The sequence below is a fragment of the Salvelinus sp. IW2-2015 genome, unplaced genomic scaffold (assembly GCF_002910315.2).
Source record: "Salvelinus sp. IW2-2015 unplaced genomic scaffold, ASM291031v2 Un_scaffold6229, whole genome shotgun sequence".
NCBI classification, from domain to species: Eukaryota; Metazoa; Chordata; class Actinopteri; order Salmoniformes; family Salmonidae; genus Salvelinus; species Salvelinus sp. IW2-2015.
Window position 1 is genome coordinate 25,810 of NW_019947492.1, and position 16,617 is coordinate 42,426.

Sequence of the window (16,617 nt, forward strand, 5' to 3'; positions counted from 1 at the left end):
ATTGCGCTTGCAATAACTCAATTCSCCTTGCACTCTTTTACAATGCAATATTTTTTAAATAATTTAGAAAGGGTCAACTCTACAAAATTTWGTGTACTCTGTTCTTAACAGATTTAATTTTTTGGGAACAGAAAACTGTATTGAGATCGAATTTTTCATAGAAGAGATAATTAGCAAAATGTCGGCCAAGTTTCGTCAAGCGCCATCTTCTCCCACTTCCAGGACTTCCTCTAATCACCATATTTGGTGGTGAGAAGTTCTAAATGGTTGCTTCAGATTCATAGACCATGTGATATGTCTGGGTTTCCCCCTTCTGGCTGTGATAAAAAGCGTTCACATGCTAGTCTGAACTAGGAAACTTGGAAAATGTCCGACTTGCTATGTCCACGTGAACGTTGCATCCGACAATTTGATGACGTTGTTCTGATAACAACATCGATAAGATGTTGTAATGAAAAACATTCACTTCCTCATGAATGTTCCTGTCAGTATTTTATCCACCATGTCAGAGAAAACCCTGTTGATGATTGTAAAAAGGATTTGATTAATGCAATTTCATGTTTTTTTTATTGTGTTAGCCACTAGTGGACGTTCATTGTTACGCTATTTATTGTATTGACCAAGCTGTTATTTGTTATATTATCTGTTTCAAGGAATGAATATGAATTTGCCTTAAATGTTTATGCAGATGTGCAGTATTTACATGTTCACTGCACTAATCAATCAACGCCTTCTTATCTTTTGTACGTTTCCACATAATATCAAACTTCGATTAAATAAAAAATTAAATAAACGTTTTGTCTGAAAATATTTTTCTCAACGGCTTWACCCACTCCAGTCAGCAGATGGCGTTGTGAGTCTCAGGTGATGCTGCCAGAGTGTGACGTATAATCTAGTGGACAGGAGGACGCTTCTTCAACAATAACAAGTATAGTCAGCCAGCTTCGTAGCCGACAAAGGCAAAACACATTACATTTCTTTAGTCTGTTTTGGTATATATTATTCAGTGTGTTTTGAACATACTTCTGTCTTATCTATTTACGTTGTTGGTTGGGTAGATGGCTTGCTAAGTTAGCAGTAGCACTAGGCTGTTTGCTAATGCTAACTATCTAGCTAGTTAACATCCCCGACCATGAACTCACTAAACTACTACCCCCGTGCTAATGAAGAGGAGGTCTGCTGGACGGAGAAAGAGGGTCTCGTGAAAGAGGAAAAGGAAGAGGAGGTTGTCACAGTAAAAACAGAAGTAGAGGATGAGGCTGTTACAGTGAAAGAAGAAGTTATAGTGAAAGAAGAGGAAGAAGTTACAGTGGAAGAAGTTACAGTGAAAGAAGAAGAAGCTTTCAGAGTGAAAGAGGAGGATGCTGTTTTTGGAGTGGAAGAGGGGGAGATTACTGTGACGTTGAAAGAGGAGGATGAARATACTGGAGATCTGATTAATACTAGTAAGTAATGTTACTGTCTTAGAAACAGGGGCACAACTCTTCAGTTGTTGAAGATTGCTAGGTCACATGGTTGAGCTATAGAACGTTTCAAGTATTTATCTAAAAACATGAAAGTGCTTTATGGGAAAACCTACCCTGAAGTTGGTTTGAGGTGTTTCAGTCACATTGTGAAGGAGCTATTGAATTTTAAGTACTTTTTTAAAGTATATTTAAGTATATATAAGTATATATTATATATAATTTAAATATATGAATATATGTATATAATAATTTAAATATATATATATATATTCTACAAATGTTGCTAAAATGCTATGAGAAAAGCAAAGAGATAAAACCAAAGGGTGTGCAACTTGTCTACTTATAACAGGAATAATGAACAGTTGAAATAAGGCTGATAGGTCACGTGGTTGAAGAGCTATAGACATATTTTCAATATTTATATAAATTGTATAAGTTCTTTATGGGAAAACCAAAAGGGTGTGTAATATGTGTCCCTACCCTGTGATCAATCCAACGTTGGTTTGGGGTGTCTAGGTCACATGGTAAAGTAGAGACTCGGAGCTAGAAAATGGTATATCATACACTGCAGTTGAGGGAACAATTTTGAGAAAATGGCCCCTTGAATATTTGGGACACCTACTGGAGAGCTCATCTATGTCTACACCCTTTCAGCATCGTTCACACCCTCTTAAGCCTTAGCCCCACCCATCTCTTTAAGGATTCACATGTGAGGCCATGTGCTAAACAGAGTGAGTATGGTAGTGTAGTAAACAACCAAAGATTTCAAGACTAAAGGCTGGTTTATACTACGTCTATCRACATGTCTGTAGACAGTTGTCGCAGGGACATCATGAACATTCTATTGTCATCAAACGTGTTGTCGTTTAAAAAAAGTATAAACACAAAAACGACAGGCTGCATGACATCATCAGTCTGGTGGTCCAAAATAGCATAACTGGTGTATTTTAACACCAACAAACCCATATGTTTAAAAATGAATTTAGTATATTTCAATCTGTCAAACCAGGTGACTAAAACAAACTTTCTAAACAATGTTTTGGTTTGTTTCTAGTTTGTTAGCCGGCTATCTAACAATAAATTAGCCGGCTATCTAACAATAAGTTGGCTGGCTATCTAACAATAAGTTAGCCGGCTATCTGACAATAAGTTAGCCGGCTGTCTGACAATAAGTTAGCCGGCTATCTGACAATAGTTAGCCGGCTTATCTGACAATAAGTTAGCCGGCTATCTGACAATAAGTTAGGCCGGCTATTCTGCTATCTGACAATAAGTTAGCCGGCTATCTGACAATAAGTTAGCCGGCTATCTGACAATAAGTTAGCCGGCTATCTGACAATAATTTAGCCGGCTGTCTGACAATAAGTTAGCCGGCTATCTGACAATAAGTTAGCCGGCTATCTAACAATAAGTTAGCCGGCTATCTAACAATAAGTTAGCTGGCTATCCAACAATAAGTTAGCTGGCTATCTAACAATAAGTTAGCTGGCTAGCCAGTTCAAATAATGACTATATCATATAGCTGACAATGTCTTAACTTTAGCTCATTTGTATTAATTATTACAGGAAAATAAGCTGCAACAAGATCATTATTTGCAAGTTATTTACAAGTTAATGGCGAGCTAATTACAGTAAATAGCATATGATTGTGAGTATGACGAAATAAAAGCWGGGTATTCTACTGGAGAATTTTAGAACTTGGACACTGTCTTGTTGGCCTAACGTTATCATGGCTAGCAGGAAGGTTCATGACTTTTTCCGTTGGCTAAACCAACTAGGATCGTCATTTTAACAATATTATTCGTATTTACAGATGGCATACAAGTTTGTTATTAAGGCAGGTGAAAGTTCACATGTTCCAGAAGGCATTTCTGCCTAAAAACACATTTTGATTAAAAAAGATATATGTTTACGTTAAAAATCCTCTCCTTTGAAGTCGTGACGATCGACATACGTTTCCTGAAACAAATCACATATTTAAGTATTTTGTTTTCCATAGAGCTCTACTTATTTTTATTCAGGTCAGTTTGTCTTTGATCAGCGCCCTGTTTTTGTTTAGTTTTTTGGGGTAAATACAGTCGCCGGAATTATTCCTCCACTTGCAAATAATAAAACTATCTCTGGGCAAGAAAAGTCAAGATCTGTTATTGCCTCCTGTTAAAATCTAACCGCATAGCCAACCTCACACCACCAGTCTTTATTAAGAGGGCACAACAGCGCCTCTGATTCTTAAGGCTGAAGAAAATTCGGCATTCCCCCCGGGTTTTCTCCAAAATACTACTGTTGTACCGTCGAAAGCGTCCTGACYTGGCTGCATCACAGCCAGGTACGGGAATTGCTCCGCCACATGACCACAAGTCCCTTTTAAATGCACATTAGCATTCCAAAATACTTCAATACACTCTCAGCTGTGATACGCTGACTGCACAAGACAGACAGGACTTCCGGTTTCTAATTGTCCTGAATAAATTATGCACATTTCACTACATTCAGCCCCCATAATAGGGAAACAATATGTGATTATACTAATCACGATATTTCACATTGTTCATCTGCATAATTTAAATCTGACATTCATTTGCATGAGACAAAGTCCACTTGATCAATAGTCATTGCTCCTATGGTGCCACTGGTGCCAATGATATCTCCACTGGTGCCAATGATATCTATAGTGGTGCCAATGATATCTCCACTGGTGCCAATGATATCTCCACTGKTGCCAATGATATCTCCACTGGTGCCAATGATATCTATAGTGCCACCAACTGGTCTGGTGCAGCCATCGTAAGGTTGCAGTAACTTTATARTCACACAGCTACTAAGGACTTGTACATAAAGTGTACATTGCAAATCTATTAAATTCCTAGAGCCTTGGTGTGATATGGTGCCATTTAGTGTAGCGTGGCCGACTTCGAGTGCAGCAACTAATCATTCTCAAGTTCATTAGAGGCTAATTAATTGAGTATATATACCACATCTGGAGTCAATCTGACTTATGGTTCATGAAAAGATTTTTCAAGTATTTTTAGCATTATCATTAATTAGCATTAGCATATTGTGGTAACGTGCATCTATAGCTGGTTCATGAGAAGATTTYTTTTTWWAATTAGCATTAGCATTAATTAGCATTAGCATTAGCATATGTGGTAACGTGCATCTATAGCTGGTTCATGAGAAGATTTTTCAAGTTTTTTTAGCATTAGCATTAATTAGCATTAGCATATGTGGTAACGTGCATCTATAGCTACAGTGCGGCCATATTTAAATGCAGCAACCAATTTTTTCTCAAAACCTTTAATGACTGATGTCGTGAGTCCAAAGACCAACAAATTTGGAGTGAATCTGACTTAGTTTATGAGAAGTAGATTTGTTTAATGATTTRTTTTAAATCATTAGCGTTTAGTAAAAAGTAAATGGTTAATAGTTTCCTTCTTTTTTTAACATATCAATGCCAAACTTAACATGGTTCATCGTGGTAATGGATTTGATGACCCTAAAATATTTCAAGTTGATAGGCCCTTGTAGAGTGGATTTATGAAGGATTTAAATGGGGAAGTTCAAGAAGAAGAAGAAAGAGAATAACAATGGGTTTTCGGAGCTTCGCTGTGATTCGCTGTCATTCTAGGCATATCATCTTAACTGTTGATGRACTCACTCTGGATAAGAGTGTCTTCTAAATGACTAAGATGTCAAAGTAAAATGTATGTGGAGGTTTCATTCAGGTCTCTCTGTTGAACTAAATACTCTGTTGAACTAAATATTCTGTTGAACTAAATACTCTGTCTTTGGCAGGAGAGAGACCAGACTCTCACTCTGACAGCAGCAAGAGTCCCTCGGAGGAACCAGACCCAGAGACGTCCAAACGAGCGAGACGACACCGCTGCTTCAGCCGTGGAAAGAGTTTTACTAAGTTACGGAACCTAAAAAAGCATGAGAGGACACACACGGGAGAAGAGCCTTTCCAATGTTCCCAGTGTGGAAAGAATTTTATTCAGTTAGCGAGCCTGAAAAGACACAAGAAAATACACACAGGAGAGAAGCCTTACCACTGTTCCCAATGTGGAAAGAGTTTTAGGTTGTTAGGGAGCCTTAAGGAGCATGAGAGAATACACACAGGAGAGAAGCCTTTCCAATGCTCTCAGTGTGAAAAGCGTTTTACCCAGTTAGGGAGCCTAAAAGATCAYGAGCGAATACACACAGGAGAGAAGCCTTTCCAATGCTCTCAATGTGGAAAGTGTTTTACTCAGTTAGGGAACCTAAAAGATCATGAGAAAATACACACAGGACAGAAGCCTTTCCACTGCTCCCAGTGTGGAAAAAGTTTTACCTACTTAGCGCATCTGAAAAACCATGAGAAAGCACACACAGGAGAGAAGCCTCATCTCTGCTCCCAGTGTGGAAAGAGTTTTACCCAGTTAGGCGACCTGAATAGGCATGAGAGGACACACACAGGAGAAAAGCCTTTCCAATGTTCCCAGTGTGGAAAGAATTTCACCCGGTTAGGGAACCTAAAAGAGCATGAGAGGACACACACGAGAGAAAAGCCCTACCCATGCTCCCTGTGTGGAAAGAGTTTTACCCAATTAGGGTATCTGAAAAAACATGTGACAACACACACAGGAGAGAAGCCTCACCTCTGCTCCCAGTGTGGAAAAAGTTTTACCCAGTTAGGGGACCTGAATAGGCATGCTAGGACACACACAGGAGAAAAACCTTTCAAATGTTCCCAGTGTGGAAAGAATTTTACCCGGTTAGAGAATCTAAAAGAGCATGAGAGGACACACACACAAGAAARGCCTTTCCAATGTTCCCAGTGTGGAAAGAGTTTTACCCGGTCAGGGAACCTAAAAGAGCATGAGAGGACACACACCCGGGAAAAGCCCTACCAATGCTCCCTGTGTGGAAAGAGTTTTACCCACTTTGGGTATCTGAAAAAACATRGGAGAACACACACACAGGAGAGAAGCCTCACCTCTGCTTCCTGTGTGGAAAGAGTTTTACTAAGTTAGGGGCCCTGAATAGTCATGAGAGGACACACAGGACAGGGTAAGACTTTTCACTGTTCCCAGTTGGGAAAGAGATTTAACCGGTTAAGGCATCTGAATAAGCATGAAAGAAGACATACCACTGCTCTCACTGTGCAAATACATTTTCCCGATCAGGGGAAAACACACCAGATAACTTTTCTTGCCCAGAGTGAGTTTTAATAATGCCGGCGACTATATAAATATTTACAAAAAAAAGAAATAAAACAGGGYGTTGATCAAAACCAAACTGAACTGACACAAGAGAAGACATGAGAGAATTGAGGAGCTCTGTTCTGTCTGATGTTTTTGACTGAGAATTWTWWWTTTWTTTTTATGTCACATGAAATCAAATTGTTTATATGGGTGATTCTCATGAAACCAGTTTTAAACAAGTCTGTAGAAAATGTAGTTACAAAACCATGATGCATCTGCAAAAATCAACTATCATTCTGAGGTCTAAGTTTAGGCAAAGTGTCTTATTTTCAATACATTTTATTTTCGCCTGAATTTTGTACATTTTCAACCCTAATTCTCTGAAATGCATCCGGATTAAATTCTTGGGTCATTTTATATTTTAACTTATTTAAAATAAAACCCAAAGTATTTTGCTGTAGTTTGTCCATAAATCATAAAAATGTTATATTAGTTGAAGTTTACATTATACTATAATATTTATTATGTACAAACACAGTTGGGGAAAAAGTCTGATTTAATTTTAAACATGTTTATTTTCAGTGTTATTTAACTCAGACCTTTACATTACAAGAGCAATGAGTAAAACATATATATATATATCAGAAATGGATTAGTTTATAAGTGTTATGGTCATTAGAACTTTGTGGAAATGGTGGTAAAATGCATAATATCTGATACATTTTTTTATAATTATAATTATGAAATAGATAAGTACAGATTCTAATCTCAGCGATCCTAGAGGACATTGACACACAAATGACACTTGAGGGATGTTGTGGTAAAATATGACCTTATTCTAAGATAGAGAGAGCTACTGATGTGTTTTCATCCCGAGATATGAAATCAGATTTAAAAAGGGAAAATAGGTATTTTGTTCAGATTATGAGTGTTGCTTGTGTGAATACAAGTATAAAACCTCTTGTCTTTCATTGTATGATTTGGATGTTACTAAATGTAAATTATTATATAATTCAAAAGAGGTACAGTGCATTCAGAAAGTATTCAGACCCTTCGACTTTTTCCACATTTTGTTACATTACAGCCTTATTCTAAAATGTTTTTTTCCCCCATCATCAATCTACACACAATGAAAATGAATAAAGAAATCAGACCTTCTTGTTGAGTGTCTGATCATCTACCATTTATATAGGAGTGGTTAAATAAACAGTGAGTTAAATAAACATGCTAATAACGTTCCTCTGGGTACATCAACAAAAAGTTTGGTATACTCCACTGGTAGGCCATCCAGCCCTGGAGTTTTCCCGGCCTTAAACGCTTTAATTGCATCAAGAAGTTCCTCCTCTGTAATTTGGCCTTCACATGAGTCTTTCTGTACAGATGTTCATTTTACATTATTAATAGGGAAACAATCCAATTAGCTTCAGTTAGAGGAGATGGAAATGAAAACATTAAAGCTTAAAGTACTTTGCTTCCTCTTTCAAAATATAATTCGGTGAATCACAGGTGTATCTGTCATTTGTGTCAAGTTTCAGTAAATTATTTTTGATAGCATTTCTATGTTGAAGATTAAAAAAAAAAATTGTTGCATATTTCCCCATCTACCAATCACTGCCCTTCTTAATGAGGACTTCGAAAAGCTCCCTGGTCTTTGTAGCTGAATCTGTGCTTGAAATTCAGACTGAGGGACCTGTATGGGGGACAGAGGAAGGATGAGTCATTCACTACTAGACTGAGGGACCTTACAGATGCTGGATGTATGGGGGGGGACAGAGGAAGGATGAGTCATTCACTACTAGACTGAGGGACCTTACAGATGCTGTATGTATGGGGGACAGAGGAAGGATGAGTCATTCACTACTAGACTGAGGGACCTTACAGATGCTGTATGTATGGGGGGACAGAGGAAGGATGAGTCATTCACTACTAGACTGAGGGACCTTACAGATGCTGTATGTATGGGGGGGACAGAGGAAGGATTAGTCATTCACTACTAGACTGAGGGACCTTACAGATGCTGTATGTATGGGGGGGACAGAGGAAGGATGAGTCATTCACTACTAGACTGAGGGACCTTACAGATGCTGTATGTATGGGGGGACAGAGGAAGGATGAGTCATTCACTACTAGACTGAGGGACCTTACAGATGCTGTATGTATGGGGGGACAGAGGAAGGATTAGTCATTCACTACTAGACTGAGGGACCTTACAGATGCTGTATGTATGGGGGGACAGAGGAAGGATGAGTCATTCACTACTAGACTGAGGGACCTTACAGATGCTGTATGTATGGGGGGACAGAGGAAGGATTAGTCATTCACTACTAGACTGAGGGACCTTACAGATGCTGTATGTATGGGGGGACAGAGGAAGGATGAGTCATTCACTACTAGACTGAGGGACCTTACAGATGCTGATGTATGGGGGACAGAGGAAGGATGAGTCATTCACTACTAGACTGAGGGACCTTACAGATGCTGTATGTATGGGGGGACAGAGGAAGGATGAGTCATTCACTACTAGACTGAGGGACCTTACAGATGCTGTATGTATGGGGGACAGCAGGAAGGATGAGTCATTCACTACTAGACTGAGGGACCTTACAGATGCTGTATGTATGGGGGGGACAGAGAAGGATGAGTCATTCACTACTAGACTGAGGGACCTTACAGATGCTGGATGTATGGGGGGACAGAGGAAGGATAGTCATTCACTACTAGACTGAGGGACCTTACAGATGGGATGTATGGGGGGACAGAGGAAGGATGAGTCATTCACTACTAGACTGAGGGACCTTACAGATGCGTATGTATGGGGGGACAGAGGAAGGATTAGTCATTCACTACTAGACTGAGGGACCTTACAGATGCTGGATGTATGGGGGGACAGAGGAAGGATGAGTCATTCACTACTAGACTGAGGGACCTTACAGATGCTGGATGTATGGGGGGACAGAGGAAGGATGAGTCATTCACTACTAGACTGAGGGACCTTACAGATGCTGATGTATGGGGGGACAGAGGAAGGATGAAGTCATTCACTACTAGACTGAGGGACCTTACAGATGCTGATGTATGGGGGACAGAGGAAGGATAGTCATTCACTACTAGACTGAGGGACCTTACAGATGCTGGATGTATGGACAGAGGAAGGATAGTCATTCACTACTAGACTGAGGGACCTTACAGATGCTGGATGTATGGGGGACAGAGGAAGGATGAGTCATTCACTACTAGACTGAGGGACCTTACAGATGCTGTATGTATGGGGGACAGAGGAAGGATGAGTCATTCACTACTAGACTGAGGGACCTTACAGATGCTGTATGTATGGGGGACAGAGGAAGGATGAGTCATTCACTACTAGACTGAGGGACCTTACAGATGCTGGATGTATGGGGGGGACAGAGGAAGGATGAGTCATTCACTACTAGACTGAGGGACTTACAGATGCTGTATGTATGGGGGGACAGAGGAAGGATGAGTCATTCACTACTAGACTGAGGGACCTTACAGATGCTGTATGTATGGGGGACAGAGGAAGGATGAGTCATTCACTACTAGACTGAGGGACCTTACAGATGCTGTATGTATGGGGGGACAGAGGAAGGATGAGTCATTCACTACTAGACTGAGGGACCTTACAGATGCTGTATGTATGGGGGGACAGAGGAAGGATGAGTCATTCACTACTAGACTGAGGGACCTTACAGATGCTGTATGTATGGGGACAGAGGAAGGATGAGTCATTCACTACTAGACTGAGGGACCTTACAGATGCTGTATGTATGGGGGACAGAGAAGGATGAGTCATTCACTACTAGACTGAGGGACCTTACAGATGCTGTATTATGGGGGACAGAGGAAGGATGAGTCATTCACTACTAGACTGAGGGACCTTACAGATGCTGGATGTATGGGGGGACAGAGAAGGATGAGTCATTCACTACTAGACTGAGGGACCTTACAGATGCTGGATGTATGGGACAGAGAAGGATTAGTCATTCACTACTAGACTGAGGACCTTACAGATGCTTGATGTATGGGGGACAGAGGAAGGATGAGTCATTCACTACTAGACTGAGGGACCTTACAGATGCTGGATGTATGGGGGGGACAGAGGAAGGATGAGTCATTCACTACTAGACTGAGGGACCTTACAGATGCTGTATGTATGGGGGGACAGAGGAAGGATGATCATTCACTACTAGACTGAGGGACCTTACAGATGCTGATGTATGGGGGGACAGAGGAAGGATGAGTCATTCACTACTAGACTGAGGGACCTTACAGATGCTGTATGTATGGGGGGACAGAGGAAGGATGAGTCATTCACTACTAGACTGAGGGACCTTACAGATGCTGTATGTATGGGGGACAGAGGAAGGATGAGTCATTCACTACTAGACTGAGGACCTTACAGATGCTGTATGTATGGGGGACAGAGGAAGATGAGTCATTCACTACTAGACTGAGGGACCTTACAGATGCTGTATGTATGGGGGGACAGAGGAAGGATGAGTCATTCACTACTAGACTGAGGACCTTACAGATGCTGTATGTATGGGGGACAGAGGAAGGATGAGTCATTCACTACTAGACTGAGGGACCTTACAGATGCTGTATTATGGGGGACAGAGGAAGGATGAGTCATTCACTACTAGACTGAGGACCTTACAGATGCTGTATGTATTGGGGGACAGAGGAAGGATGAGTCATTCACTACTAGACTGAGGGACCTGTATGGGGGACAGAGGAAGGATGAGTCATTCACTACTAGACTGAGGGACCTTACAGATGCTGGATGTATGGGGGACAGAGGAAGGATGAGTCATTCACTACTAGACTGAGGGACCTACAGATGCTGTATGTAGATGGGGACAGAGGAAGGATGAGTCATTCACTACTAGACTGAGGGACCTTACAGATGCTGTATGTATGGGGGGACAGAGGAAGGATGAGTCATTCACTACTAGACTGAGGACCTTACAGATGCTGTATGTATGGGGGGACAGAGGAAGGATGAGTCATTCACTACTAGACTGAGGGACCTTACAGATGCTGTATGTATGGGGGGACAGAGGAAGGATGAGTCATTCACTACTAGACTGAGGGACCTTACAGATGCTGTATGTATGGGGGGACAGAGGAAGGATGAGTCATTCACTACTAGACTGAGGACCTTACAGATGCTGTATGTATGGGGGACAGAGGAAGGATGAGTCATTCACTACTAGACTGAGGGACCTTACAGATGCTGTATGTATGGGGGGCAGAGGAAGGATGAGTCATTCACTACTAGACTGAGGGACCTTACAGATGCTGGATGTATGGGGGGGACAGAGGAAGGATGAGTCATTCACTACTAGACTGAGGGACCTTACAGATGCTGTATGTATGGGGGGACAGAGGAAGGATGAGTCATTCACTACTAGACTGAGGGACCTTACAGATGCTGTATGTATGGGGGACAGAGGAAGGATGAGTCATTCACTACTAGACTGAGGGACCTTACAGATGCTGTATGTATGGGGGACAGAGGAAGGATGAGTCATTCACTACTAGACTGAGGACCTTACAGATGCTGTATGTATGGGGGGACAGAGGAAGGATGAGTCATTCATTTTTATTTATTTAACTAGGCAAGTCAGTACGAACATATTCTTATTTACAATGACGGCCTACCCCGGCCAAACCCAAACAACGCCGGGCCAATTGTGCGCCGCCCTATGGGACTCCCGATCACGACCGGATGTGATGCAGCCTGGTTTTGAACCAGAGACTGTAGTGAAGCCTCTCAAACTGAGATGCAGTGCCTCAAACCACTGCACCACTCTGGAACTTACACTCCTGAACTAATTTAGGCTTGCTGAATACTCAGTGCCTCAGACCACTGCGCCACTCTGGAACTTACACTCCTGAACTAATTTAGGCTGAATACTCAGTGCCTCAGACCACTGCGCCACTCTGGAACTTACACTCCTGAACTAATTTAGGCTGAATACTCAGTGCCTCAGACTGAATACTTATGCAACAACATGTGAAGAAAAAAATATTTCAAAAGGCACTGTATTTTATACAAGGCTTGTCTGTTAAACGTTGGTTACCATGATGACAATCCTATGGTTGAAATTTCACTGTCAAAACAATCGTTTTTACGTTGATGACTTTTTGGAAATCCAATGTATTTTCCACGTAGATTCCAATGTCACAATACGTTGACAAATTACGTTGAAACGACATTGATTCAACCAGTTTGTGCCTAGTTGAATAGTTCCCTCTAGCTACTAGCTCAACAGCCACATCCTTTATTACCAGATTCAGCTGAGGTCTTGTACTTAAGGAATGATTTGTACCAAATACAACGCTGCCAAATTGATGATAACTTTGATAAGTTGTTGACATGAAAAAACATTCACAACCTCATGAATGTTTCCATCAATGTTATTCCACCATGTCAGAGAAAACACAGGCGCTGATTGTACACTGAACACAAATATAAACGCAACATGTAAAGTGTTGGTCCCATGTTTCATGAGCTGAAATAAAAGAGCCCAGAAATGTTCCATATGCACAAAAAGCTTTATTTCTCTATAATGTTGTGCACAAATTTGTTTACATCCATGTTAGTGATTATTTCTATTTTGCTAAAATAATCCATCCACCTGATAGGTGTGGCATATTAAGAAGCTGATTAAACAGCATGATCATTACACAGGTGCACCTAGTGCTGGGGACAATAAAAGGGCACTCTATAATGTGTAGTTTGGTCACACAACACAATGTCACAGATGTGTCAACTTTTGAAGGAGCGTGCAATTGGCATGATGACTGCAGGAATGTCCACCAGAGCTGTTGCCTGAGAATTTAATATTCATTTCTCTGCCATAAGCCTCCTTCAATGTTGTTTTAGAGAATTTGGCAGTACGTCCAACCGGCCTCACAACCACAGACCACGTGTAACCACGCCAGCCCAGGACCTCCACATCCAGCTTCTTCACCTGTGGGATCGTCTGAGACCAGCCACCCGGACAGCTGATGAAATCGACGACTATTTCTGTCTATAATAAATCCCTTTTGTGGGGAAAAACTCATTCTGATTGGATGGCCCTGGCTCCCCAGTGGGTGGGCCTATGCCCACCCTAATCTATGTGAAATCAATAGATTAGGGCCTAATGAATTTATTTMAATTTGACTGAGTTCCTTACATGAACTGTAACTCAGTAAAATCTTTGACATTTTTCCATGTTGCGTTTATATTTTTGTTTAGTATAAAAAATATTTGATTAATGCAACATATTGTGGTCTGAATATCAATAAAATGTGGAACACCAATATTTCATATCTACTGTTATACCATGAAGACGCGCTATAGATCTATGTGCTTATTTCTGTTTGACTGAATGAATGTAAAATGGTGTCCKAAAATGATTTTGCTGCGTTACCAACTCCAGTCAGCAGATGGCGATGTGTGGGCTATTTGCGTGACGTAGAAAATAGTGGACATGACGCCGCAAACCAACAACAACAAAGATGGAGGCACGCTACTTTACCTCAGGTAGGGAACTAGCTATTTTGCTAGCATTTTTTTTCTTTACATTTGAGAACTCTTGATTATATATATATACACTTTTTGATAAATATATAAACCTTTTGTTAAATATCTAGGTACTTACGTTAAATTCAGTGTGCTAGCTGCCCATAACTAATTATGTTTGATAAGTCACAGCCAGCTAGCTAACGTTAGCTACCTATTAGCCTTTACGACCGAGCGTTGAGGCACAGACAATATATTTGGTTGAGGCTAGCTAACTACACTTAGCTACTAACTAAAAGTTACACTATTATGGAGGAATTAGACTAGTCATTGAGTTAGCCACTGTAGTTAACTAGCTGTATGAAGAAAATAACCTTACACCGACATTTCCAGACTCCAGAAAAGTGATGAACGTCAGTTAACGTTACCTCGTTTACTCAAATCTAATCACTATTCGACTGGTCAACTGTGTTTTAGGTGACTGTAACGTTACTGTCGCCTAGCCTGTCTAGCGGTCAGCTAGCTATTCCAGCGCCGCCGACCAACCGGCCCAGCCATGAGCTCGCTAAGCTACTTCACCCCGGCCCGAGAGGAAGAGCTGCTGTGGTCGGGGAACGCAGGCGCAGCCACCGGACCTCAACCCAGCACCCTCGGAGGAGAGGAGGCACGGCGCTTCTATCAAAGCGTCATAGAAGAGGGGGGTGGAGGGGAGAGACGAGGATTGGAACAGAGGGGGAGAGAGAACCGCAGGGGGAGAGAGAGGAGGGGAAGAGAGAGGAGGGGGAGAGCAGAGCAGCACGTCCAGGTACCACAAACACAACACATACAGCCTAGGAGCTACATCATCTATGATCATGACATGTATGATTTAAAAAATAAAGTATTTCCTCAGTATATATACACAGCACCAGTCAAAAGTTGACACCTACTCATTCCAGGGTTTTTCTTAATKTGTACTATTTTCTACATTGTAGAATACTATTGAATACATCAACACTATGAAATAAGACACATGGAATCATGTAGTAACCAAAAAAGTGTTAAACAAATCAAAATATATGTTATATTTGAGTTTCTTCAAAGTAGCCACTCTTTGCCTTGACAGCTTTGCACACTCCAGATGCATCAGTCAAGCATCTGCTGATTGACCAAAATGTAACTAAAGTACTCTTTCCCACAGGCTAGCAGGCAGCAGGCTAGCACCACCAGTACTACCACGGAGCTGGAGGGGCTGAGACTGCTGCGTTGTGCCCAGGAAGGTGACCTGTCTGGGGTGAGAGGCTTGCTGTCCCGGGGGGTGGATGTCAACTTCCAGGTAGGTAACAGGAGGGATCTGAACCTGGGTCTCCCGCGGGGATAAACCAAATAAGAGATTGGATTACTAGACCGGGTAGGCCCGGGTTGGCGGAGTGAAAAGTGATCTGCGTTTTTATCACCGGGCTGCTTCCCGGGCGTGAAACAGGTTCAAAGCCCACGGAGAAGACGGCTCAAAACAAAAGTGACCTAGGTGATGCATGTAGACTAGACTAATGAGTAGGATGCTGTGTTTTCACATGCTAAAGTGGGGCTTTTGATAAAAATGRTTTATCTGCCTGAAAATGTAGTATTCTTACCTCAGGAAGTCGGTGGCTCCTTATTTAGGGAGAACGGGCTTGTGGTGAAGGCTGGAGCGGAATCAGTGGAATGTTATCAAATACATCAAACACATGGTTTCCATGGTTTCCATGTGTTGAATAACATTCCGTTTGCTCCGTTCCGGCCATTATTATGGGCCGTTCTCTCCTCAGCAGCCTCCTAAGTGTCTTACATATGAGCAGGGCACACCTCCCTCACCGGTTTCACCCAGTCACGCGACAGGCCATAGCCCGGTTCAACCTGGGCCAGTTTAATCAAATCACCTCAGTGTTCTGACCCATTAGACCATAGCCCGGTTCAACCTGGGCCAGTTTAACTTCTTTGGGCTGCAAGCCCGAAGCCGGGCACAATATGACAACAGCCACTTCAATTGCGAAATTCAAAAGATATTTTTTAGAAATATTTAACTTTCACATATTAACAAGTCCAATACAGCACATGAAAGATAAACATCTTGTGAATCCAGCCAACATGTCCGATTTTTAAAATGTTTTACAATGAAAACACCACGTATATTTATGTTAGCTCACCACCAAATACAAAAAAGGACAGACATTTTTCACAGCACAGGTAGCATGCACAAAACCAACCTAACTAACCAAGAACCAACCAAACTAACCAAGAAACAACTTCATCAGATGACAGTCTTATAACAAGAAAACACATTTTACCTGTCCTCTATAGAAATAGGACAGGTTTGTCCTCTATAGAAATAGGACAGGTTTGTCCTCTATAGAAATAGGACAGGTTTGTCCTCTATAGAAATAATAGGACAGGTTTGTCCTCTATAGAAATAGGC

The 16,617-nt window shown here is 41.4% G+C and overlaps 1 protein-coding gene and 1 pseudogene across 1 annotated transcript; both read left to right on the forward strand.

Annotated features, from left to right (window-relative positions):
• Nucleotides 1-893: 893 nt before the first annotated feature.
• LOC112078770 (oocyte zinc finger protein XlCOF6-like) lies at nucleotides 894-6,615 on the forward strand (annotated as a pseudogene).
• A 7,502-nt stretch (nucleotides 6,616-14,117) lies between these two features.
• Nucleotides 14,118-16,044, forward strand: gpank1 (G patch domain and ankyrin repeats 1). Its single transcript, XM_024144903.2, has 3 exons — nucleotides 14,118-14,204; nucleotides 14,661-14,988; nucleotides 15,364-16,044. The coding sequence occupies exons 2-3, from the start codon at nucleotides 14,740-14,742 to the stop codon at nucleotides 15,541-15,543; spliced, it is 429 nt and encodes a 142-aa protein (XP_024000671.2). The 5' UTR covers nucleotides 14,118-14,204; nucleotides 14,661-14,739; the 3' UTR covers nucleotides 15,544-16,044.
• Nucleotides 16,045-16,617: the final 573 nt, after the last annotated feature.